Source organism: Triturus cristatus, chromosome 11 (assembly GCF_964204655.1).
Source record: "Triturus cristatus chromosome 11, aTriCri1.1, whole genome shotgun sequence".
Classification (NCBI taxonomy): domain Eukaryota; kingdom Metazoa; phylum Chordata; class Amphibia; order Caudata; family Salamandridae; genus Triturus; species Triturus cristatus.
The window spans coordinates 1,005,436,658-1,005,462,177 of NC_140594.1; the positions used below are offsets into that span (position 1 = coordinate 1,005,436,658).

Sequence of the window (25,520 nt, forward strand, 5' to 3'; positions counted from 1 at the left end):
TAACACTCGCATCACAGCAGCTCATATGACGGGATCGCACACGGGCGATTTGGTTTTAATATGCTGACGATACTTGTTGGGCTAGTTATTTTGTTATTTCATGCACCATTTTGTTCCTTACTAGGACACCAGAATCTTGGTGTCCCGGTGGCGCCACGGCCACGGATAGGAGCAGGGTATTACACCAGAAGAGGTGAGTGCCCCATGACTCCACTATGGAGATACTTGTAGTCACTTCATATAACTTCCTTATAGGGAGCACAACACTTCCAGTCTTCTGTTTTTAAATTGTTTTTAATTTCACTTTCGTAGGAGAACTCCTACTCACTGTACAGGGTTTGTTGACACTTGGTGACAAAGGACGGTTACTTGTGCCATTTGGTCAAGGGGGTAATCACCACTATGTGAGATCGACCTGTACAGTACTTATTTTAATCACTGCCTTTGCTTGGGATGCCTTTCTTAAAACTTTCCTTTCTTTCTAGGTTCCCTTAGGCATATGGCGAGATCGTTTTCCATATAACAGGTGGCAGGTAACAGTTGTACTTAGCACTTTGTGTAGATTATTTGACAGTTCAATAGGTCCTGAGGAATTGCCACGGATCAATAGGACCACCGGGCAAGAAACATGTCGACCACCACAGAAGAGCTTAGCCAAGCTGAATCATAATATCAGCCAGCTGCCATTCTGTTTTCATTTTTAATCCGGTGGAGAGCCACCCTTAATAAAATTATATTTCTGGACTCTCCAACTTGTTTTAATCCACTTACCTGCACTCACATCTACACCACTAGGTTCCTCTCACACACACTGCATCATACGGCCAGGAACTAAAGATCTCCGCCAAAGAGCCCCTTTTTAGGGTGCCCGTCGGGCATTGCAGCGCCGGCCCGACGAGGAGCAGGTCCATATGATGAAGCATGACACCTAGCTTGCTGGGTGTGTGAGGACCCTAGTTCCGAATAGAGGAATTCCCCTTTCTTACGGTCTCTTCCTTGCACCCACACTCCCAGTCTTGCTTAGGAACTGCATACTCTTTCTTTTCATTGTAACTCTGCCGCCCAGTAATATGCCCGGATCTTGGGTAGAGCGATCCCTCCGTCATACCATCCCCTGACAGGTTTGAGCTGCAATGCGAGGTGGCCATCAGTCCTAGAGTAGGGTCCTTACTTCCCCCCTCTATTGTTTTGAAGTACCCTTAGGGGACCTTGTACAGTGTGTGTTTTGCAAGGCATATAGGGAACGTTGCAGTGCCATCATTTTGAATAATGCTACTCAAACAAATGATGGACGGAATGCTGAATAAATCATACATTCACCCCCAGTCAAGTGATCTGGGTAGAATCCATTGTTCTTTTGCTCACCATGCCACCCCAGTTTAGACCCAGCCATATGCAAATCAATCTTGGCCCTGTCCCTCATGGGAACAGCCCAGACGTGAGTCCCTTGCTCACTGTGCCACTGGATTCAAGCTAGCCTGGCTGATGAAGGGTAATACCCAGAAACTGGTTACAGGATGCTTGTTTCCAGTCCAGGGAGGACCTGGCTTGGCAGTTCGGTCTGGACTGTTCCCATGAGGCACAGGGTCAAGACTGATTTGCATATGGCTGGGTCTAAACTGGGGTGGCATGGTGAGCAAAAGACCGATGGATTTAACCCAGATCTCTTGACTGGGGGTGAATGTATGATTTATTTCAGCATCATTTGTTTGCATATCATTTTGAATAAGGCCGCACGTCCCAGTAGGGACAGTGGCAACAATCTCCAGTGACGCACATCTCCTTCTAGATTAGTTCAGGGCTAGCAGTGACTGATATCCTTAGGTATCTGAATCCCTCCGTCACTATTGTAGCTTGGCCTTGGCTGGTAGGACTTTGACTGGGCCATGCAGGAGATAGATTACAGATTTAGACCAGTTAATGGTGTATCCGGAGTATTTTCGAAATTAGTACAGATCGGGAGTACCCGGTTAGTGGAGGACCATAGCGACGCTACATATAGTAGCACATCGTCTGCATACAAGGAGATTTTATCTTCCAGCCGTCTCTCCAGTGTAGCCCTCGGATCAGCGGATCTCCTCATATCCAGATTGCCAAGGGTTCAAGGATCAATGCAAATAATATTGCTGACAGACAACCTTGTCGTGTTCCTCGACTTAGGGCGAACATCTTCCATATGTGTCCATTTAGCACTTCCAAGGTCAGACTTGAGTGGAGGGGGGATGTTTAAATGTCTTGATTTTTCACTCTGCAACCTATATAATTGTTGAAATCTTTCACATTTACATTCAGATGCATTTGTTCTATGATAAAAAAGCTTTGTTGGATTGCAAAATAAATGTCAATATGAGGATTGTTTGTAACTATATGTAGAGGTTCCTAATTTTCTTTATCCTCAGTCTCTTGTTCATAATTTGTAACATACTTTCCATCGTCTAATGAAATATCCAATTTATATTTTGCAGAATTCTTTTAATTCAGTGGTGTAAAGCACCTATGCTTTACCCTTATATTTCATCAGTATTCTCTTTTTGGACAGGGAGATCGTTTGACGAAGCCGCATGTGAAATATAGATCTGCCTATGAGGAACAATTGGAGCAGCAAAAATTGGCGGCTCAGAGAGCTGCAGAATCCCAACTATTAAAGGATCATCAGGAATCTCTACATAAGCAGCGTCTACAAGACCAGATATTAAGGCAGCAGCAAATTCAAGAAAGAGAACGTGTTCTGCAGAGACATAACGAATTTCAAGAGCAGCTTCACAAACAACGCCTAAGGTTATATTCAATTTCTTTAAATCTGAGTTAAAATGCATGCTAATGGGCTTCTGTGTTTGAAAAGGAGTGTATTGTGTCTTCTATTCCTCAAGGGATTTGTGGGTGCCACATGTGACTGTAAGATTGTTGCGTGAGAGAGTGAGGTCAAACTGAGTAGGTAAGACTGACAGTGGCTTAGCATGAGATGGATTTACTGAGCTCCATTCGGTTGCCAAGCATTTTCAGTCACAAATCCTTTGCCACATTCATGGCTAGCTAGTGGGAACAATTTGTCAAATGTCATTCAATTTGTGGTACATAATTATATTCCATTTTAAAAAATATATATTTTTATTAGATTTCCAATAATACCTCTACATGCAGCTTCAATAATGCAGCAGCTTATCCAACATATTATAGTTCATGCTGTTGCTTTCCAAACTCTCCCCCCTCCCTCCCCTTCCACCAGTGCGCCTTAACAGAATTCCCGGAGCAGCTTGACAACCTTGTTTAGCAGGGGGAGTACAGTACTGGAGGTTGCGATATCATACACAATAACTGTTGCTATTAGCCAATAGCCAGTTGGTCAATCTATTCAATCATGTGAACTGGGGTTCCCCGTCCCTCTTCAAGCATGTCCTCCTCTGAGTCTGTATCCGGTGTCTGGAGTGCTGCCACTAAGGCCACCCATGCCCTTGCTGTCTCATACGCTTTGTCGTTATTCATACGTGAGGCTTGTTGCAATCTAAGTATGCCCTCACTCCGCGCCCATTTGAGCAATTCTGCCCGCCATCTCCCCACCTTAGGACCCTGGCATGATTTCCAATGCATAGTAAGCTCCCGTTTAGCCAATACCAGCCCCAAGTCTAAGAATTTGCTAGTCACTTTCGTTCTGGCAGTGTGCGGAAACCATTGAAGTAGGCAAGTACCCGGCTCTAATGCTACCGTCCTATCAGTAATAGTATTCAAGATGTCCAACACCTCCTCCCAATAGGTTCTCAACTCCGTGTACCCCCACATCATATGCAGGAAGTCCGCTCCCTCTAGAGCACAGCGCGGGCACAGACGCCGCCGCCTCGAAATACTGATTAAGCTTCGCGGGTGTTAGATACGCTCTGTGCAGAACATAAAACTGTATCAGTTGAAACCGGGCATTTCTCGTACTTTTCCATGCTCTCTAAACCAGTTGAGCCCATGTCTTCTCAGGGATTTCCCTGCCAAGATCCGCTTCCCATTTACCCTGCAGCGCTCGCAATGGTTCCAAATTCTCTGATAACATTCGACGGTATAAACCCGTTATTGCCTTAAATGTCCCCGCGGCCATTACTACATATTGGCACGCCATTGAGGTTCGTGGCTCTGACAAACCTGCCCTCCAATAGCGTTGGATTGCGGCAATAAGCGCTGAATGCAACAAGTAGTCTCCTCGTGGAAGGTCATACCTATGCTGTAAGTCCTGGAAAGACAACAAGGTCTCATTCTCGTATAAATCCCCCAGCACCTGTATCCCCAGGACCTCCCAATTTGCCAGCGCTGTCCAGTCCCCTCCGTGAGGGAATGCAGTGCACATACCCAGCGGTATCTCCGGGGCATACGGACGAGCGAAACCAGCCCTACATTTACTCCGGTTCCAGCACAGCCTCATCGTCCGTTCCTCAGTCGTGAGCAGCTCAAGTCGCATATTCTGTTGTAGTACTATAAAAGATAAGATATACCGCGTGACCCAACGACCCTCAGGGTCAACGTGTCCACATACGCCGAGTAAAATTCTATTGGCAATCCGTCTGACCCTGGGATTTTTTTACGCGCCATATGCTTTATTGCACTGCGTATTTCTCCCTCCATGATTTCCTGCCCTAACAGCTTCCCCTGGTCCTCCTCAAGACGTGGCAGTCGTACCTCAGCTAAAAACTCATTCAACCCATCAGTTGCGCCCTGCAGCTTACTCTCATAGAGTGCTGCATAATATGTTAGGAACATTTCGTTAATCCCTCGCTGGGTGTACTCCGGCTCCCCTGACGAGGTAGTTAAAGCTAAAATAGGCGTACCCCGCGGAGCCGGATTCGCTAGCCATGCCAAGAGGAAGCCCGTCTTATCTCTCTCCGCATGCACACGGACTAAGTATTCCTTCTGGTCAAAGCAGCGTAGTCGTTCTACTTGCGTCGCCACCGCCTCCCTTGCTGTCAAAACCTCATTTCGTAGTCCAGGATTCTCCAGGCAAGCTATCTCTGCCCGTCGCAACCGCTGCTCCCCCTTTTCTATATCTTGCAACAGCGTTTTCCGCATACCTGTCCTTTTAGCGATGCATAAGCCCCGTAGCACCACTTTAAATGCGTCCCATTCCAGGCCTAGGGATAATTATATTCCAGTTTAATCCTCTTGCTCCTTTTTATATAGACTGCATTGATTAAAAAAAAAAAAAAAACTTTGGCAAAGCCAGTAGGTTTTCAAAGGCAAGCACTTTGCAAACGCTTGTTTATTTTCAGGCTTGTCCACAGTAGAAGGAACAGAAAACAGATTATATGACACTGCTGCATTACAAGAGGGACGTGTATGTGGTCCAATAATTATGAGCAAAAAGAGGGGTACCTCTGAAAATGAAAATTATTCCTAAATTGGGGGAAAAATTACAATTCAATACAAAACATTTAGGAAATGAAATACTAAGTGGACCACAGAGATTTCTCCATTAATGTAATATATACCAAATGCTACTATTGTACAAAATAGTTTTTCTTTTTATTCAACATAATAAATATTTTTTCATTTTTTTCCATCATTTTGTTTTATAAAATTAGTACTTATATTTCATTATTCATGTTAAAAAAATTGGATACCGCACATCTAATTTCATTCCATTGGTGTTATTGTTTTAACCAAGTCCTATTCACTCTCTCTTCATACACTATTTATCTAACAATGTGATTTAGTACAAAAATTCATAACGTGTTCTATTTTGGGATAAACTACTGTTAGTCCAATCTTTTCATTACAGATCAGTCATGATTAATGTTATACATGATTCAAATTATGGCCTAATATGGAATATATAACAGTTTACTGAGGATAATTTTTCACCAATAGGAATGTAGTCTCTGTTTCAATCTAAGAGTACAATCAATATAATCATGGCTAAGATCAGTCGGGTCCTACACGCGTTTCGGCTTTGAGCCTTAATCAGGAAGCCATGTTTGATGAAAATCCTTATAACTAGAGCTTGTAAATGTAATTTGGACAGAAATGACCAAATACTTTGCGTAATATGACTGTTCCTTGGACCAATAACGATAGTTCTCTGAAGCTCCAGTTAAGATAAATGATGACATGCAGCACGATCTAAAATGTTGGGATGTTCGACTCTCCAATTGTGGATCCTCATTTCTCTGCTACAAGAGTGCGATTACTCTTGGGCGGCTCGCCGATCCAGAACGTTCAGTCCCATAAATTACAGCGTGGAGATACACCGGTACCGCATATAATGGGCGGCTCAATTTTCCCATGTTGTAGTGACGGTCAAGCTGTATGTTGTCTGACCCAGGCATTGGTTGGAGGAGCACAGAAATGTGACACACTTAATTTGTGCGCTTACTGGTGACGCAGATCGGAGGATAAATTAATGTTACAGGTATTGACGAAGAGAAGCAGAGATACGGAAGTCCTCTTTCAATGAGGTTATGTGTTAAGTCACCATAAAAGGACAGAGGGCTAATATGTTCTGCCTGTTCAAAACTGAAAGAAGGCACGATCGACAGCTATAAAGCTATGGCTGCACAGTCCTCCAATCTGTCCCTTGGGCATATATGGGATATGGGTATCGGATCAGATATGGCTATGTAATTATTTGAGTCTAATGAGACTGTTATGAGGGATCACAGGCAGCTTTTGGCACCCATTGTGGAGAGTACAGATTGTAATCCAGCTGTGTTGTTGCTCCACAGATGCATTTGTTACAAGAAGAGGAAGGATCTTGGACTCCAAATACCAAGTCCCAGAGGTGGCATAATCTTCCATCACAGGGTGGGAAGCTCTCATTAGTGCAGCAGCAGAGTATTTTGCAAATGGGACAGTGGTGCCTTTCAGTCATAACGTACAGTCAACATGGGTCCTAGTAAAATTAGCATAAAGGAAGGTGAGCATCACTCACCAGCAAACAGTTCTTGCAAGTTCTGCGTCCTCTGGTGAGCAGGCATTACACAGGCCCAAGAAACTGTGCTCAGTACTGTGCCTGGTAGGCTGGCGCAAGTGTCAATTCAGCTAGGACCCCCATAGCAGCCAATAGCAAGACCTCTGGGTCTTGCTGCATCTCCAGTCACTGATGTCTGCAGCAAAGGGGAGGTACTGATCTGGGGAAGGGGTGCTCACTCGACGGATGCATTGGAGTGACCACTGCCTCAGACAGGGATCCGGGCTTGTCGCTTCACCACAGTGTCCAGTTCTACCTCTATTTCAACTAATAGCTATTGGGGGCTTCCTTTTAGGCAATGGCATTGAAATCTAGTTAACATGGGAAATTATTTTCTAGCCTGCCTCCAATGCATTTGTAGGTCTGACTGAAGATGGCTGCCTAACCACGTCAAAGCAACAGACAGAGAATACATATAGGTTCATAAGGTGTTGATCAGCCTCTTTACTGCATCTCAGTATGATTTGTCTTTATTTTATCCTCTGCAAACTTATTGGCTCAGTATGCAACATCTGTTACTTCTGACGATCCCCAATCTCAGCACAAAAAGATGAAGTGATGGAATGCTGAACGTTGAGAAACATTCACCCCCTAATCACAGATCTGGTTAAATCCATCGTTCTTTTGCTCACCTTGCCACCCCAGTTTGGACCTAGCCATAAGCAAATCCGTCTTGACCCTGCTCCCCATGAGAACAGTCCTCCCGAACTGCCAGGACAGGTCCTCCCTGGACTGGAAACAAACATTCTGGGTCCGGTTTCGGGGTATCGTCCCTCATCAGCCATGCTTGCTTGAATACGGTGGCACAGAGAGCATAGGACCCACGTCTGGGCATACCCTTCCCAGTTAGGGTGACTATAGCAACACAAAAAGATGAGAATGTAATTACTGAACATTGGCAAACATTCAACCCTAATCATAGATCTCGGTTAAATCCATTGTTCTTTTGCTCACCATGCCACCCCAGTTTTCAACCAGCCATATGCAAATCAGTCTTGACTCTGCTCCCCATGGGAACCTTTTTGTGTTTTTCATGTACCACCCTGAGTGGCATGGGTATGTCCAGACGTGGGTCCTATGCTCACTGTGTCACTGGAACCAAGCCAGCCTGGCTGATGAGGGGTGATACTCTGAAAACTCCAGAATGCTTGTGTTCCGGTTCAGGGAGGACCTGGCTTGGCAGCTCAGACTGGACTGTTCCCATGAAGAGCCAGGGTCAAGACTGATTTGCATATGGCTGGGTCTAAACCAAGGTGGCATGGTGAGCTGAAGAATGATGTGTTGGGATATTACCCTGAGCGATCGCCAGTAGTTAGACAAAGTGCAATCATTCCTCCCATCACCTTCTGTGTTTTTCATGATTCTCAATCTCAGCCTTATATGGAGTACAATTTTATAAACCTTGACCTAATTACAGCCCTTTCTCATCTAAAAGAATTTATTTTGCAAGTTCTTCATCTCTAATTTCAAATGTAATTCTCACTGTGTTACATACTCCTAATCCTCAAGCATATTTGCTGCATGACAGGCTCCTTTCCTAGGAGGTCTCCGCTTTGTCCTGATGTCTAGGTTCTTTTATAGATTGGACATGGACTCACAAATTGCTCTTTGACCTAAAGCACGGGATGGGCATGGGCGATGCTCCTTCACCTTCATACTTTTCTCACTGGATTGGAAGTCCTTGCATTATTGTTTCTTTGGGCATTAACGACTGTTAAAGGCCCCGGACCAGAGGTATACACACAAGTGCAGAACCACTCTTATAACAATTGTTATACCCTGAGTCAGAAGATCTAAAAGACTATTCGACCATCCAAAGATCTAATAGCTGTTACAACTAGTATGACAGAAAGGTGTGTGATGTTGCTGCCCTTGTTTGTTTTCTGGAAGTGGGTCACATAAAGAGAGTAATAATGGATCCCTCATCAAAAAGAAATATAGGAAGAAGTGTGGTTACGAAAAAAAGAAGTTTTTTTCTGTTCATGCCAAACAGTTTGTTTGAAAAATATTTGAAATATCCAAATTTGTCTGTAAAGCTTCAAAACGTACGTTTTTAAATACAATGAATAACCATTTTCAGGCATTTGAAACTTTTAAATAAATGAACCAATAGATATATTTTAAAATTGTACATTTCAGACAGCAAGCACACTATGAACACATGGACCATGATATAGTACAAGGGGACGAAGAACCGGTTATCCAAGAGGGAGGTAAGACCAGTTTGTCTTCTTTCTATAAGCAGCATTGCAGTGTGTCCCACAATAACAATCCGAAAGAAACAGTTGGTTATAGATTCCTTACCTTAGAATTACCCCCAGACGTCAGACTGGATCCGGAAACCTTTTCGTCACTGCATGGCGAAAGTTGGTGTTGTGGTCGCCAGGATGACGTTGCGGTAGCTACATAGACGCTCCCCTCGTGCGCTGATCTCAGATCTTTCTCTTTCCGTGCCAGCTAGCATTGATCCGGAGAGAGTGGTACCTCCAATCATTTTTTTTACTGACTTTTTGACGACTTTTGTCGACATCTTTTTGAGTCCTCATGACTCCTGGGGCATGTAGGGATGCCCGGCTTCAAGTCTTGCGGTTCCTGTATCCGACTGATGTCTGTGACAGAGCCGCACCGCATGTGCCTCTTTTGCCTGGAGCGCGACCACTACCCCAAGTCGCGCTCCGACTGCCGGTCCATGACTCCGAAGGCTTTGCGGGAGCGGTCCCGAAAGCTTCTTGAGCGCCAGCAGTCTGCTCCGCGCTGTTCGAGGTCGCGAGGGAGGTCAAGGGACCAGTTGCAGAGCCATCACCAAGTCTTCGAAGTCTTCTCACTCTGGGTCAAGTAATAAAAAGTCAAAGAAGCATCGTCGCTCTTCGACTTCTCCCCATCAGTTGGCTGACGCGACGAGGGACGCATGTGGAGCCTGAAGAGCTGACTCAGAGTTTCCCTCCCTTCCCGGGACCCGGAGCGACTCCTGACCAGCTTCGTAAGTTCTACGAGGCGATGCACGCCATCTTTGGACAGCCCGAACCCGCCAGCGTGTCTTCGGGCCCCGCGGACTCTATTGGGGGCCTAGGCGTTCTCCGCCGGGGGCTCTGGCCTCCCTTGGATCCAGGCCTGGATCTGGATCAGCGCCAGTTGACCTTATTGCGATGCTTCCTCCGGCACCGCGCCCGCATTCGACGCCGGTCGGGCCCCCGGCTGGCACCTACCCCGGCCTTCATCCTGATGTGGACACCGGATCCATTGCAGAGTGGGGTTTATGTGCCCCTGTTCACTCCTGGGTCCCTTTTAGTCCAGATTGGCACCCAGAGGACGAGGAGGAGGACTGGGAGGGGTCAGGTGACCCTCTGACCGACCAGTTGGAGTATGACCCGGACTGGAGAGAGGACCTGGGGGATGCTAGTGGTCTTGATACATCTCCTGACCTTGGCATGTTGTCTCCTCCTACCGTGGCTACGGAGGAGGGAGCATCATACGCAGTGGTGTTGCATAAGGCAGCCGAGCTTCCTACCGTGGCAGTCAGGACTAACCTCCTGACAGAGGTGCTTCAACTGCAAGCGAGTTCTTCGGAGCCCCTGCTTCAGTTTAATGAGGCCCTCACTGACATCCTTTTGGGCACCTGGTTCAGGCCCAACACGGGGGGCCCCCGTGGATAGGATGATCGCCCGACTCCATTGCCAAGCCTCCAGCGACCCTGCTTTTCTCTCCCAACACCCCACCCGTGAGGGCTTTGTGGTCCAAGCCTCTACTTCCAAGGGCGCATTCCCTAACGCTCCACCAGATAGGGAATCCAAGAACGTGGATCATCTTGGAAAGAAGATTTTTTTCTTCCGCCAGCTTGGGACTGTGGTCAGTAAACACCGCATGTCTATTGGGCAATTATTCCCACTCTGTGTGGGACACGGTTGCGCAAGTGCTGCCTCAGTACCCGGAGGATGCCCGGACACTACTCTCCCAGGCTGTTGCCGCCGGGAGGGATGCAGCCAAGTTTACTATCCGTTGTGGGCTGGATACCGCCGACTCTCTAGTCAGGACAATTTCCACGTCGGTAGCCCTTCAATCAATCAATCAATCAGTGACACTTGTAAAGCGCGCTACATACCCGTAGGGTCTCAAGGCGCTGGGGGGGGGGGGGAGGGGGGGGGGTGCCGCTACTGCTCTGAAGGAGAGGTGGTCTTGGGTCAGGCGCAGGTCGGTAGGGAGGGAGTTCCAGGTCTTGGCGGCCAGGTAGGAGAAGGACCTTCCTCCTGTAGTCGCTCTTCGGATGCGGGGGACGGCGGCGAGGGCGTGGTTGGCTGATCGGAGGTGGCGTTTGGGAGCGTGGAAGTTGACTCGGCTGTTGAGGTAGCTCGGGCCTTGGTCGTGTAGGGCTTTGTGTGCGTGGGTGAGGAGGCGGAAGGTGATTCTGTTGTTGACGGGGAGCCAGTGAAGGTCTCTCAGATGTCCGGAGATGTGGCTGGTTCGTGGGATGTCGAGGATGAGTCTGGCTGAGGCGTTCTGGATCCGCTGGAGTCTCTTCTGGAGCTTGGCGGTGGTACCGGCGTAGAGGGCGTTGCCGTAGTCCAGTCGGCTGGTGACGAGGGCCTGGGTGACGGTCTTCCTGGTCTCGGTGGGGATCCACCAGAAGATCTTCCGTAGCATGCGTAGGATGTTGAAGCACACCGAGGAGACGTTGTTGACTTGCCTGGTCATGGAGAGGGAGGAGTCCAGGAGGAAGCCCAGGTTGCGTGCATGGTCTGTCGGTTTGGGTGCGGTGCCCAGGGCGGGAGGCCACCAGGAGTCGTCCCAGGCGGAGGGTGAGGAGCCCAGGATGAGGACCTCCGTCTTGTCCGAGTTCAGTTTCAGGCGGCTGGTCGTCATCCACTCGGCTACCTCTTTCATCCCTTCGTGCAGGTTGGATCTGGCGGCGGCGGGGTCGTTGGTCAGGGAGAGGATCAGTTGGGTGTCGTCGGCGTAGGAGATTATGCTGAGGTTGTGTTTGCGTACGATGGCCGCGAGGGGGCTCATGTAGACGTTGAAGAGGGTGGGGCTCAGAGATGATCCTTGAGGGACGCCGCAGGTGACTTCGGAGGCCTCTGACTTGTACGGTGGTAGGCGGACTCTCTGTGTTCTTCCGTCGAGGAAGGAGATGATCCAGTCCAGCGCCTTGTCCTGGATTCCGATGTTGCTGATGCGCCGTACTAGGGTGCGGTGGCAGACCGTGTCGAATGCCGCAGAGAGGTCTAGGAGGATGAGGGCCGCTGTTTCTCCATTGTCCATCAGGGCTCGGATGTCATCGGTGGCGGCGATGAGGGTGGTCTCGGTGCTGTGATTGGCTCGGAAGCCGGACTGTGAGGGGTCGAGGGATCCGTTTGTCTCGAGGAAGGCGGCCATCTGCTTGTTGACGGTCTTCTCGATGACTTTGGCTGGAAACGGGAGGAGCGAGATGGGGCGGTAATTCTTGAGGTCGGTGGGGTCCGCTGTAGGTTTCTTTAGTAGGGCGCTGAGTTCGGCGTGCTTCCAGCTCTCAGGGAAGATGGTGGTGTCGAAGGAAGTGTTGATGATGTCTCGCAGGTGGGGTGCGATGACAGCGTCGGCCTTGTTGAAGACGTGGTGAGGGCAGGGGTCGGTCGGTGATCCGGAGTGGATGGAGTTCATCGTGCGGATGGTGTCTTCGGTGCTGATCGGGGTCCAGGCGTGGAGGGTGGTGGTGGGGGGTGGTTGTTCGGTCATGGTGTGCGTTGGTTGGTTGTTGAAGCTGTTATGTATGTCCGCGATCTTGTTGTGGAAGTATGAAGCGAGGGAGTTGCAGAGGTCTTGCGATGGGGTGATGTCGTTGTTTCCTGCGCTGGGGTTGGAAAGCTCTTTCACGATGTTGAAGAGTTCCTTGCAGTTGTGTGCGTTGTTGTCCAACCGGTCTTTGAATGCTGTTTTCTTGGCGGCGCGGATCAGCTGGTGGTGTTTCCGGGTGGCAAGTTTGAAGGAGGTCCTGTTGTCTGGTGTCGGTTCCCTTCTCCAGACTTTCTCGAGGGCTCGGCAGTTCTTCTTGGAGCTCTTGAGTTCGTCGGTGAACCATGGGGCCTTCTTGCTGCCGGGTCTGCTAGGCGGGGTCCTCAGTGGGGCGAGTTCGTCCGCGCAGTTGCTGATCCACTTCGTGAGGTTGTCGGCGGCTTGGCTGGGGTTCGCTGAGCTGGCAGGAGGGTGCTGGTTCAGGGAGGTGGCGAGCTGGTCTGCTGTGATCTTGTTCCAGCTTCTGCGGGCTGCCTGTTGCTGGTGTTGGTGGGTCGTCGTTCTCTTGAAGGTGAAGTGGACGCAGCTGTGGTCCGTCCATTGAAGCTCTGTGGCGTGGCTGAAGTCTATGTCTGTGCTGGATGAGAAGACTGCGTCGAGTGTGTGTCCGGCGAGGTGGGTGGGGGTGGACACCAGTTGCTTGAGTCCCAGGTTGGCGAGGTTGTCGAGCAGGGTGCTGGTGTTGCGGTCGTTGTTGTTCTCCAGATGGAAGTTGAGGTCTCCCAGGAGGATGTAGTCGGCGGAGGGGAGGGCATGCGGGCTGACGAAGTCGGCGATGTCCTCGCTGAATTGTGTGCGTGGTCCAGGGGGTCGGTAGATCAGGGTGCCTCTGAGGGTGGTGTTCGGGTTGGTGTGGATCTGGAAATGCAGGTGTTCGGCGCTGGTCAGGGTGTTGTCGGTGCTGGTCGTGAGACGGATGGTGTTCCTGTGGATGATGGCGATGCCTCCTCCCATCTGGTTGGCGTTTCGGTCCCTCCGGACGACCTTGTAGCCCTCTGGGATAGCGATGGCGATGTCGGGAGCTGAAGAGGCGTTCATCCAGGTCTCCGTGAGGAAGGCGACGTCAGGGGCTGTGGCGTCTAGAAGGTTCCAGAGTTCGATGGCGTGTCTGTGGACGGAGCGGGTGTTGAGCAGGATGCACTTGAGGTGGGTGCTGCTGGTGTTCGACTTGGTGGGTGCTGGTGCGAGGCTGGTCCGGATGCAGGTGAACTTGCAGGCGTGGCAGCTGAAAGGTCCGTGGGTACGTCGTGGAGTGGCTTGATGGCATTCTGGGAGTCGGCCGGTGTTGAGTGCGGTGAGGGTGGCGGCGGAGTACGTCAGGCGGGTCGGTCGGGATCTTCGTTGGCCAGGGGTCCTGGCGCTGGGCGCGGTCCGGTCGCGGACGTGCGCAGACGGGCTTACCTTTGGCGCGCCTTCGGCGCACAATCGGCGCGCCCGCTGCGCGTGACCGCTGCGCGTTCGCACGGTCGCCATATAAGGCGAAGTGCGCGGGTGGGCGGGGCAGCTGGGAGGCGGGAGCGGGGAGGGAACAGAAAGGAAAAAGGGGCGTGGTCAGCGGTGGTGGCGGGAAGCGGGGAGGGAAGGCGGAGGGCGGCGAGGTAGGCGGGCAGACAGGCAGGAGAACGCAAAGGGCTGAAACTGACTAGAAAAAAATACAGGCACAAAAGTCAGACAAAAGCTGCTAACACGGGAGGAAAATGCAGTTCAAACAAGCACAAATGCTAGACAAAACAAGCACAAAAGTCAGACAAAAGCTGCTAACACGGGAGGAAAATGCAGAAACTGACTAGAAAAAATACAGGCACAAAAGTCAGACAAAAGCTGCTAACACGGGAGGAAAATGCAGTTCAAACAAGCACAAATGCTAGACAAAACAAGCAAAAACAGACGCCAGCGGCGTCAGCCGGCAGCGAGGCAGGCAGCGAGGCAGAGGGCAAGGCGAGGGGGCACACACAGCAGCTGGTGGCCGACGCTACACCTGGATGAGATTGACTGGCTTTTCGGGGGATGTCCAGAATACTCTCATTAACATGCCTTTTGATGGCCGTCGCCTTTTTGGCGACAAAGCGGACAGCGCTCTAGAACGTTTCAAGGACTCACTGGCTATGGCCAAGTCCTTGTGCCTCTCCAGCCGCCCTGCGCAGTCTGCATTTCGCCCCTTTCGTGGCTATGGAAAAGGTGCCCCACTACGTCCTGCCCAGAGCCACGTGCCGATGCAAGCTTCCCAACCTTCGCGCTGCTGAGGATGTGGAAACCACCGTCATGGTTCAGGGGGCCAGCGGGCGGGCCAGTCCACCAATCCCCCCTCTGCAGCAGCCTCTAAACCTTCCTAGTCTGACAGGCCCATCATACGCTAGTGGGTGGCAGGATCTGCCATCACCTCCCCCACTGGTGCACCATCACGTTGGACAGGTGGGTTTTGCAGATCGTCCGAAGGGGCTACTACCTACCCTTCGAGACTACCCCTCCTGCCATGCCACCTTGGTACCATCGTATGTCGGAGGATCATTTGGGCCTTCTCCAACAGGAAATTATGGCTCTTTTGGCAAAGGGAGCCATCAAGCCCGTTCCTGCCCCAGAAGTAGGTTGTGGTTGTTAATCTCGCTACTTTCTGGTACCCAAGAAGGAAAAGGGCCTGCGTCCTATCTTGGATCTCAGGGACGTCAACCGCTTCCTCTGGAAGGAGAAGTTCAAGATGTTGATGCTCGCTCAGTTCTGGTCTGCCCTCAACCCTGGAGACTGGTTGGTAGCGTTGGACTTGCAGGACGCTTACTTTCACATCCCCGGCCCACCGGTGTTACCTGCGGTTCACGGTAGGCCACGAGCACTTTCTGTTTACCGTGCTCCTCTTTGGCCTTACCAGCGCCCCTCGGGTATTCACAAAAGTGAAGGTGGTGGTCGCAGCTCATCTGCGCAGATCAGGGGTTCCAGTCTTCCCCTATCTCGACGACTGGCTGTTGAAGGTGGGATCGCCACAGGATATCGTCGCCCACCTCCAGACTACTGCCTACCTCTTGCATTCGCTGGGGTTCTCCATCAATGTGCTGAAGTCACATCTGATCCCCTCTCAGAAGCTCCTCTTCATCGGAGCGGTTCTGGTCACAGCGCGGTTTCCGGTTTATCCTCCCGAACAGCGAGTCCGGGATATTCGGGCTATGATTCCGAACTTTCAGCCTCTATCTTGGGTTTCATTCAGAATGGCCCTGAGGATGCTGGGCCTCATGGCCTCCTGCTGGTCGATCATGCCAGGTGGCATATGCGGGCTCTGCATTGGGACCTGAAGTTCCAGTGGGTGCAGCATCGGGAATCTGTCCGATTGCATCCAGATCTCGGAGGGCACTGCACGACAATTGCAGTGGTGGTTCACGAACCAGGATTGGGTCAACGGCAGATCCCTCTCCCTTCCCCAACCAGACCACACAGTGGTGACGGACGCATCCCTTCTGGAATGGGGTGGCCACATGGGAGAAGCGGAGATCAGAGGCCTCTGGTCTCCAGCGGAGTTCGAGCTCCACATCAACCTTCTGGAGCTTCGGGCGATTCGTCTTGCTCTCAAAGCATTCCTTCCCTCTTTCCGGGGAAGAGTAGTGCAGGTGTTCACGGACAACACCACTGCCATGTGGTACTGCAACAAACAAGGCAGGTGGGTTGTGGGACCCTATGTCAGGAGGCCCTCCGCCTCTGGACATGGCTGGAACATCAGGGCATATCACTGGTGGTTCAACAACTGGCAGGTTCACTGAATGCCAGGGCAGACGAACTCCGCCGCAGGTGCATGATGGATCACGAATGGTGTCTTCACTCTGAGGTAGTGCAAGGTCTTTCAGCTGTGGTTAGATCTATTCGCCACCAAAGAGAACGCACAATGTCAGCAATCCTGCGTGTTGGAATTTGCAAGGCGGCACTCGCTAGGCGACGCTTTTCGCCACGAGTGGAGTTGCGGTCTGTTGTACGCCTTTCCGCCTAAACCACTTCTGCCCAGAATGCTGAAGATCAAGCGCGACCGGGCCCAATTCATTCTTGTGGCTCCAGATTGGGCACCAAGAGTCTGGTATCCCAAGCTGCTCAACATGCCCATCAATCCTCTGATCAGACGGCCTCTTCCGGAGGATCAGCAGGGGACGGTCCTCTCCCCGACCCGTCCAGCCTCCCCCCTCCTTGCGTGGAGATTGAGCGGCGGCAGTTTACTTGCCTCCCAAAGTATGTGAAGTAATCTTGGCAGCCAGGCGTCCCTTGACTAAGACAGTATACGCCTGCCGATGTAACAAATTTGTGGCATGTTGCACAGCAAAGGCTGTGGATCTCCTTTCTGCCTCTTTCTGAGGTTATCTTGTTCCTCCTCTCTTTAGCCCAGCAGGGCTCTGCTCTGGGCACTATCAAGGGCTATATTTATGCCATTTCTACCTTTCTAAGGCTTCCTGATCAGCCTTCTCTCTTCAAGTCCCCGGTTGTAAATCGTTTCTTAAAAGGCATAACTCATCTCTTCCCTCCTATTTCCTTCATTATGCCTCAGTGGGACTTGAATCTGGTCTTAACCTATTTGATGTGCGCTCCCTTTGAGACGCTTCACAACTGTCCTTTACGACTTTTAACTCTTAAAACTGCTTTCCTGGTAGCCATCACATCTGCCAGAAGAGTGAGTGAGCTCCAGGCTTTCATCCAAGCCTCCTTTTCTGGCTGTACATCCGGACAAAGTTGTCCTACGAACTCGTCCATCCTTTCTTCCCAAGGTGGTCACTTCTTTTCACATTGGGCAAACCATCACTTTGCCCACCTTCTTTCCGCATCCTTCTAAAGAGGAAGAGAGGCTCCACCGTCTGGACCCAAACAGTGTGCTTTCCTTCTATCTGGATCACACAAAACAGTTCCGGGTGGATGACCAACTGTTGTTGGTTGCGTGGGTGCCAAGATAGGTCGGGACGTATACAAGCGGACCATCTCTAGATGGGTCGTTTGGTGTATAAAAGCCTGCTATTCTTTGGCTAAGAAGGAGCCTCCAGTGGGGCTACGTGCCCATTCCACCAGGGCGACGGCCGCCACTACTGCTTTGGGAGGAGGAGTTCCTCTGAATGACATCTGTCGGGCAGCTACGTGGGCATCACTGCACACGTTCACCAAATGCTACTGCCTGGACAGTCGAGTCCGGAAAGATGGCTTCTTTGGCCGTTCTGTTCTCTGGGACTGTCTGGTGTGATCTTGGTTCGCAGACCCACCTCAGGGGTTGGTATTGCTGGGGGTATCTATTCTAAGGTAAGAAATCTATAACTGTTTTTTTCAGTTGAACAAGTTACTCAACTTCGGTAATGATATATCTGTAAGAAACATAGGTTAGTTATATATTCCTTACCGCCCCACCCATCCTCCCCGAACTGCGAACTGATTTCTAGGGTTCAGGACATACTTTCAGGGCCCTAGTTTTGTGCACCAGTGGTCAGTATCTTGCATGGCTCTGCTTTTCTGGTGCGGAAATTTGTGTACAGAACTGATGTCCATGCGCGAGGGCGGCGTCCAAGTAGCTACCACGACGTCATCCCGGCGACCACAATGCCAATGACGAACGCAGTGCCGACCGATGCCGCCTTTCTACGCGCAGAGGTACTGATGTCGAAAAAAATTCCGGATCCAGTCTGACGCCTGGGGGTAATCCTAAGGTAAGGAATCTATAGCTAACAGGGACGGTGCATCCATTGGGGCGTAGCCCCCATCCCCCCCCCCACCCGCCCGCAGCTCCCTCGGCGTCTCTGAATTTAAGTAAACTCTCAGTTTCCTTAAGTTCAGAGACGCCGAGGGATAACAACTAACAATCGTGTCAGTCAGCATGACATCGGACCGCCCACCCCTTCAGAGTCTGAAGGGGGTGGGCGCTCCGGCGTCATGTTGACTGACATGCATTGTCAGTCAGACCGTCACCAGGGGCATGCAGCAGCACAATGCACAAGTGTGCATGAGAGGGGCAGGTCGGCGAATTTTTCCGCCGTGCCCAGTCATGCGCACTTGTTTGCACTGGCTTGCACATGCCCATTGTTCCGGAGTTAGGCGCCAACGACCCGAGGCGGCGCGGCTTGGACCTGGTCGAGTAGGATTTTTTTATTTTATTTTAAAGCTCGCCCTCACCCCGCGCATCATCCCCCACCCCCGTGACACCCCACCTCCCGCGAGCCGCGACTGGAACACATGGCAACTTGTTTCCACGTTTCTCGCATTGTCTGTCACCTTCTGTGCTAATTAGAGTGGAATAAATGATTGCCTGTTTGCTGCATCACCGTAAAGGGTACCCAGATGTACACACTACGTGAGCATAATATGCACGGGCATGGCTCATCCAAGTTTGTCAGCTGCATTACCTCAGCAGGCGTGGGGACTGTCGGAGGGAATTTGCTGATAATGGTCCCATATGATTTAGTGGCTGACTTGGCGAAAGTGAAAGATTTAAAAATGCTAGTTTGGCAACCTCGTTTTTTAGTTTACGGATATTTTTTGGGAGGGGAGGCAGTAATCATTGTAAATCGCGCCTCAGCTCCCAGAGAAATTGTGTTGTGTTATGCGAAGAAGCATTTTCTAAGGGCGAAGACGCTGCGTATCTTTGGACAATATATTTTGAGATAGCTCAATTTCTTTGGGGCCCTGGCTGTGAAAATCGACTGTCTGATTATTCCAGCGAAAATGAGTTGGTGTTTTGTTATTTTAAAATAGGCAAGAAGGGGTCGATCGAAGGTCAGATGAAAAATAAAATATTAATAAAAATCCTGTAATGTATTTTATGTTATGAATGTGTGATTAATATATAATCCCAAACGGATCACCATTCAAGCACGCCAATATACGATTTCTTTGACATGTCATTTTGTACTTGCATGTTCAAATTATCGATAATGTATTAATTAGCAACGATTAAATAGTTATGCTGCCAAAATGGAAGACGCGCGAGAGCCCATTTTTCCAGCGTAAAAGACCGCCCATTTGCAGTTGGGATTATTCAATCTCTAACTGCCTTAAAATGTTTGTATTACTGCATTGATTCTCAGCTGTGATGCTGCGCCTCACACGAATGACCCAGGATGGTTAAGTGATAAGGTTAAGTTAATTATCTGTGCTATCCCGCTTCTAAGTGGTGAATGCCGAAAAAGGTAGTGAGGCCTTTTGTTTTAATTAAGTAAAAGAAGATGAAAAAATATAATTGGTTTATGTAATAATCCTGTCATCACAATCCAGCAGGCATATTTTTTTTTTAACTTTCTTGCACCCTTAACAAGAATGCTGCAGTAACATTCGTGGATAATAGGAATCTTAAAAGGCAATGAACAATTGTTAAACATTCGGAAAGGAACAGATCCCAGAATTGTAGGCTATTTAATTTTTTCAGGGGGGTGGGGTTGCATAGTGACCTTTGGAAGGGATTTCCACCAGATGCCTTGCGTTGCGGCCCACAGCAATAGTTGGGGGAGGAGAGTAGGAACTATCTTTGGGGAGAAATGTTGTCTCTAATAACTTCATTTTATGTAGCAGCAGTGCTCTAAATTCCCTGCTCTCTTCAGTTTGCCACTATCTTATCATATTTCGAATCGCCAATGCGAGGCGCCTCGCGTCACTATTGCAGCCCACTGGGAATTCTGAGACATAGCGCTGCTCAGCTTCGCATTGCAATCCAGAACCTTCTTGTGGCAGCACTCCCTTAATGATACAGATGCCTCTCACTGACCACAAAAACATAGGATTCAAATGTGCCTGTTGTAAGAACTGTATGCCAGCGGAGAACTATGTGTGACAGAACTGGGGCTCGTGGAAATATAACGAAGTCCGAAGACCATAACATGTGCTGCAAGGAAGCTTAGACGGAGCGAAGTGTTTACAGAGCTGAATTTACCATGTTTAATGTAGAGAATTTTAACAGCTTCTCCTGTGGCAGATGCCGCACTGGTATTCAGTGGAAGGATATGCTACTGATGCTGGTCCACTAATAAGTTCTTGGTAGGGCTAGGTGTCTTGTTCCCATGTAACAGGCCCTCTTGGTCTGTGCGTGCTGAGGGTTCAAGTATTCACGACGAGTTGGACAAAGTGGCCCAGCACTCTATGAATGGCTTTGGCAAAAAATGGATGGATTCATGCTTTGCCTGCCTTATCTCAGGCTTGCTGAAATTCCCTTGCCTCATCTCATGCAAGCTGAAATTCCCTCACTCCACTCATGTTGATTTTAATTTACAATATTTCCCTCTGCACTTTGTTTGAACATTGCTGCCTAACGTACAAGTACTTGTTATACATTAGCCTGTTGAATAGGTTTTAAATCTGTCAGGTGGCCCTAGTCACCAGAAGCAAGACTGGCCCTTCCAAAATACAACATCCACATGTCTCAGCCATGCTGTTTCTGATGCTGCCCCTGGTATTAGAATAATAGTCCACGGCAAATTGGACACTTCTTCACTTCAATACATTAGAAAGGCTTTACTGTGCACCTGTTGTATTGGTCTTTTTATGCAGATGATTTGTGGTGTTTGGTGACCTTATTGCTTCCATGTTTTCTTTGTACTTTTATTCATCTGTTTTACCTGTATGGAAATCCTTTTTGTGGATGTTGCTAATTTCTTTGATCTCTTTGGCACCTAGTCACACTTAGTGAACCTAGTCTACTTTCTAGAGCAGGCATCAGCAACCGGATATGGCGATTACTGTTGTCATGTGCCCCTATTATAAGCAAGATTGAGCTTTTTTCTCCGTATAATTTGTAATTTTGCCTTGTCGTGTTTTTGAGGCTGGTTTTTAGATGTGCAATGATGTATAGTGAGCCATATGTTTAACCTGCAAGGCAGGTGCAAGGGATGTGTTATGTTTTGTGAAATGGACCTGTTTTATTCAAGTGGCCTGTTCCAGATCATAAACGTTCTGGCATGCAAAAAAAGATGGATTTAACCGAGATCTGTGACTGGGGGTAAATCTTTGATTTGTTCAGTATGAAGACTGAAGGTAGGGAGCTGGTTTCTGGTGTGTTAAACATGTAATACTCCCCTGTGTTTGGTTTCCAGTTCCCTGGGCGAGGCAGGTATGCCCATTAAACCTGTGGGTGCTGCTGAGCTTATGTCCTGGGCTGGGAAGCTTATGTTCAAGGCTGTTTTCCAGCACCTTGATCCTTTTTCATGTTTTTTATGGTTCCATATTGCCTCTTGGAGTCTTGGTTCAGCACTGTGGCTAATAAAAAATGCTTCCTTTGATATTACTCAGCGATGCATTGCATCTCGAAGTCTCTTATGAAGCTCTGTGGTTATACTGAATAAGCAGCTACCTATGTTATGACATCTCTTTATTAATGTAAAAACTGCACTTTCACAATTCCTTTATTAACCTTCTTGCTTTCTCAAATTTCCTTGAACATGCACCATTTGTCCACTCTTTTTTTCAAAATTTTTTCGGAGGGTATTACCCCCCCCGAACCCCCTCCTTAGGTTGTTCGGGCTCGCTCGCTACGGTGCAGTATGACAATAATTTTACATCCCATCACTTTCAAATGTCACCAGGCGACACTGATGGCTAACCTATGTTTCTTACAGACATATCATTACTGAAGGTAAGTAACTTGTTCTTTCATGCCTTCCAATCTGTTTTCAAAAGCAGGGATGTACAGTATTGCTCACAAGGACCAGGAACCTGTAGCCCTTACGTTTTCTTTCTGTGAAGAACAGGATCATTTGTCAAAGATTTGTGCAAGAAATAAAGTTGTATTGCCATTTGTCAATCAGCTTTGTACTCTCGAAAGGATCTAAAATTGTTTTATTTTGATGAGTTAGTTATCTGATAGCAGGAACCATTCTTCACTTTAACTGTGTTTTTGGATAAAATCAATGTGTTTATGTGTGTGTGTACATATATATATATATATATATATATAATATGCAGCAATAGTGCCTCTGTAGTTATGGGGACGGTAATTTCCGTTGAAAAGGCAATTTTGTTATTTAAAACCCGACAAAATTGGATGAATCTACTGTAAACTTTACGAGAAGAAAAAAATGGATTGACAACTCACGATTCGTACAGATCCATCAAGCAAGGGTGTAAAAATAAAGGGTGTTCCCAATGAAAATTTCCCGTTTTCACTTTCACAGGATTCTTTGCTCCTCCATATCTGGGAAAAAATGGTCTGAATGGAATTACACTAAACCTGACCTGCAAATAAAAATTTGCTCAAAGTGACCTTGTTGGTTTGGTTCAAGTGTGTTGGTAGTTTTTGTGAAATTTGCATTTAAATTGTTCGGTCTTGGCAAGAAGAGGTTACATTTTAAAGCCATTTGGACCGTTCATTCATGGATCCGCCAAGGATATATGAATCCTTTGAGGATTTTTAAACCCAATTAAAAACATTAATGCCCACCATTGGACTAGGGAGCTATTTCTCCTGTCCTTCATTGTGGGTTCATAAATCTATGTATGCATTCTTATTGGCTAGCTGCCTCTGAACTATTATTTTTATATATCACACGTATTTGGTGTGCGAGTTATATTTTGCTTAGATGTTGGTGAATTTCATGGTTTTTAAAGTTTTGCTTTGTAGTTGTGTAATCATAATGTTGTGATTTTTGAGTGAATTGCAGTTTTTATTTTTTAATCCTATGTAAAGGTGGGTATTACAACCGTTCCTTAACATAACTACACATAAACTGTAGTTTTTTCAGTCAATTTCTTTAAAAAAAAAAGATTTTTATTAAGATATATTACTTTCATTATCTTTAAAATGATTTCCTTCCCTACTGTGCAGGACCTCTGTTGTGCACAGTACTGGTTACCCTCAGAACATGGGTTTGTGGCCAGGCGTTACCTTCAAACCACTGCTTGGAACCAACTCCTAATTCAGATAGATGACTGTGGGGTTGGCCACAGGGCTCCCTACCCATGGCATGCAGCCATCCCACAGATGGTGGCCAACTCTTGTGTGTTCAACATTTGATTGTGAGTCTTGGCCTTCTGCGAGGCACTGCTGCTATCACATTGTGGGCAGCAATCCACCACTGATACAACATTTGTCAGTGCACAGTGGTGGTTGACCGCATTGCATGGCATCTAACCAGGGCATGTGTCCAACCCACTGGGGTTGAGGTACAACCCACCTTTAGCCATTTGGAGCTGGGGTTGGCTTTACAGAGCCTAAGAACTAATAGCGACATGCTATTTGATTAAGGTTTGTTGGCAGTTCTCTAAAGCACTTCTGCTTGGTGGGTATTTTGTGTTTTTAGTGTTTTACTGTTTTAAAAAAAATATATATATTTAAATTGGAAACCACCAAAGATTAAACCACCAGTCTGAAGTTTTTCTTCGAAAGGGATGGTTTTACCTTTCTTAAAGAGTTGGAAGGAGGCCCTGTAAGTAGTTAATGTCTCACTACAGGGTGTGTGGAATTTCTGTAGCCTGACGCCCATGACGTATTGTTTGGGGCCATGGACAACAAGTTTTTATTTTGTCCTTGGGACAAGTAGGCCCAAAATCCTGCATCACAAACCCTTTGGCTGACAAGTTACAGAACCACATTATGGAGCAGGTATAGGAATTGTCTGCAGCTGAACTAATATCTGTGTCCATGTTAATGCTTTTCAAACTTGTATTTATGGTTCATTAATGCAAAGCGTTTATTATTAGGGTGAGCGTTCTAAATAAATGTTGTAAACATGGACTACACTACTGACAGTGGTTCCAGTAAAAACATGTGTACACACATATGCAAAGCTTAACAATATTAGGCTAAGTGTAATGCTCCTAGAATGCTGTCAGATTAGATGCAAATGTCTGCAGAAGCCTGAAAGCAATATTGATGATTCTTTGCTTTCAAAGTAAATTGTTCACAAAAGAATGTAACTAGGAAAAAAAATGTTTTGCTAAAACTACTGTGAAATTCTAGGTACCATATCTCAAACATCATTTTGTAAAATGTGTAGATGTATGCTGGTATTTAAAAAAATATATTCATAATGAGAAGTCAATGTAACCGGTTTCAACAACCGGAAATCATGAAAATAAACAAGTATTTGCAAAGCCGATAGGTTGACATCGGTGGTCAGTCTTTTGGTTTTGTCAATATGTCTTGTTTTGACATGGCTTTTGTTAGACTTTATTGTTTTGGGAGATGCTGAGCCCTCACCATTTGTAAACATTTGTAAACCGCTAAATATTTTTTTTTACGTCAAAAAGCACACATTGCCCCAGTAGTTCTTGGCACTGAACAAAACTACTTTGTGTGCCGATATGCTCCTTGTGAAAGAGCAGATTGCAGTCATTCTCAGTGAAGCCAGCTGATGGATGGATAGAAAGAGAGATAGAATTTTAGCAAAAACAATAGGTATTTGTTAACCCCAGCCTAAATAGGGGCTCAATTCTTGAAGAAAGTCATAAAAGTGCACCCATGGCATATTTCATTAGTGCAGATTTACGTATTTCATGCATTCACACGAATTTACAGATTTTGACCAGGAATCATACTCCTAGAAAATATTTGTGAACTGTATTTTAGCACTAGCAAATATGCATGTGTAATTTGCTCATGCGAAATTGTGTTGAAAGTTTACAATTTCACTTTCCCTCCAACCACTTTTTTCATAACCCTGGAAGAAGTTTTACCTCTTACCCTTCTCATGAGTAAATTTCCAACTTTTCTCAACATGGGAAAAGATTGGAGAAGAGCTGGTGAAAACCCTTAACACAGGCAAGTTAGTAGATTTGTACAGATTCAAAAGGGCGTTCTAACCTTGGAACGTATTGCTCTCGGCTACCTCCAGCATGTAGATCTGCAAAAAGGAGGCAAAATAAGGAAATTGCTAGTATTCAAGCCCTACTA

At 47.8% G+C, this 25,520-nt stretch overlaps 1 protein-coding gene across 2 annotated transcripts in view; it reads left to right on the top strand.

The window, feature by feature from the left end:
* Positions 1-25,520, top strand: part of GOLIM4 (golgi integral membrane protein 4) — a 311,354-nt gene that overhangs the window by 222,390 nt on the left and 63,444 nt on the right. For both annotated transcript variants that reach the window (XM_085635164.1, XM_085635165.1), the window contains 2 exons: positions 2,540-2,778; positions 9,080-9,153. In XM_085635164.1, the coding sequence (XP_085491290.1) occupies positions 2,540-2,778; positions 9,080-9,153 (313 nt within the window). The remainder of the gene's footprint in view (positions 1-2,539; positions 2,779-9,079; positions 9,154-25,520) is intronic.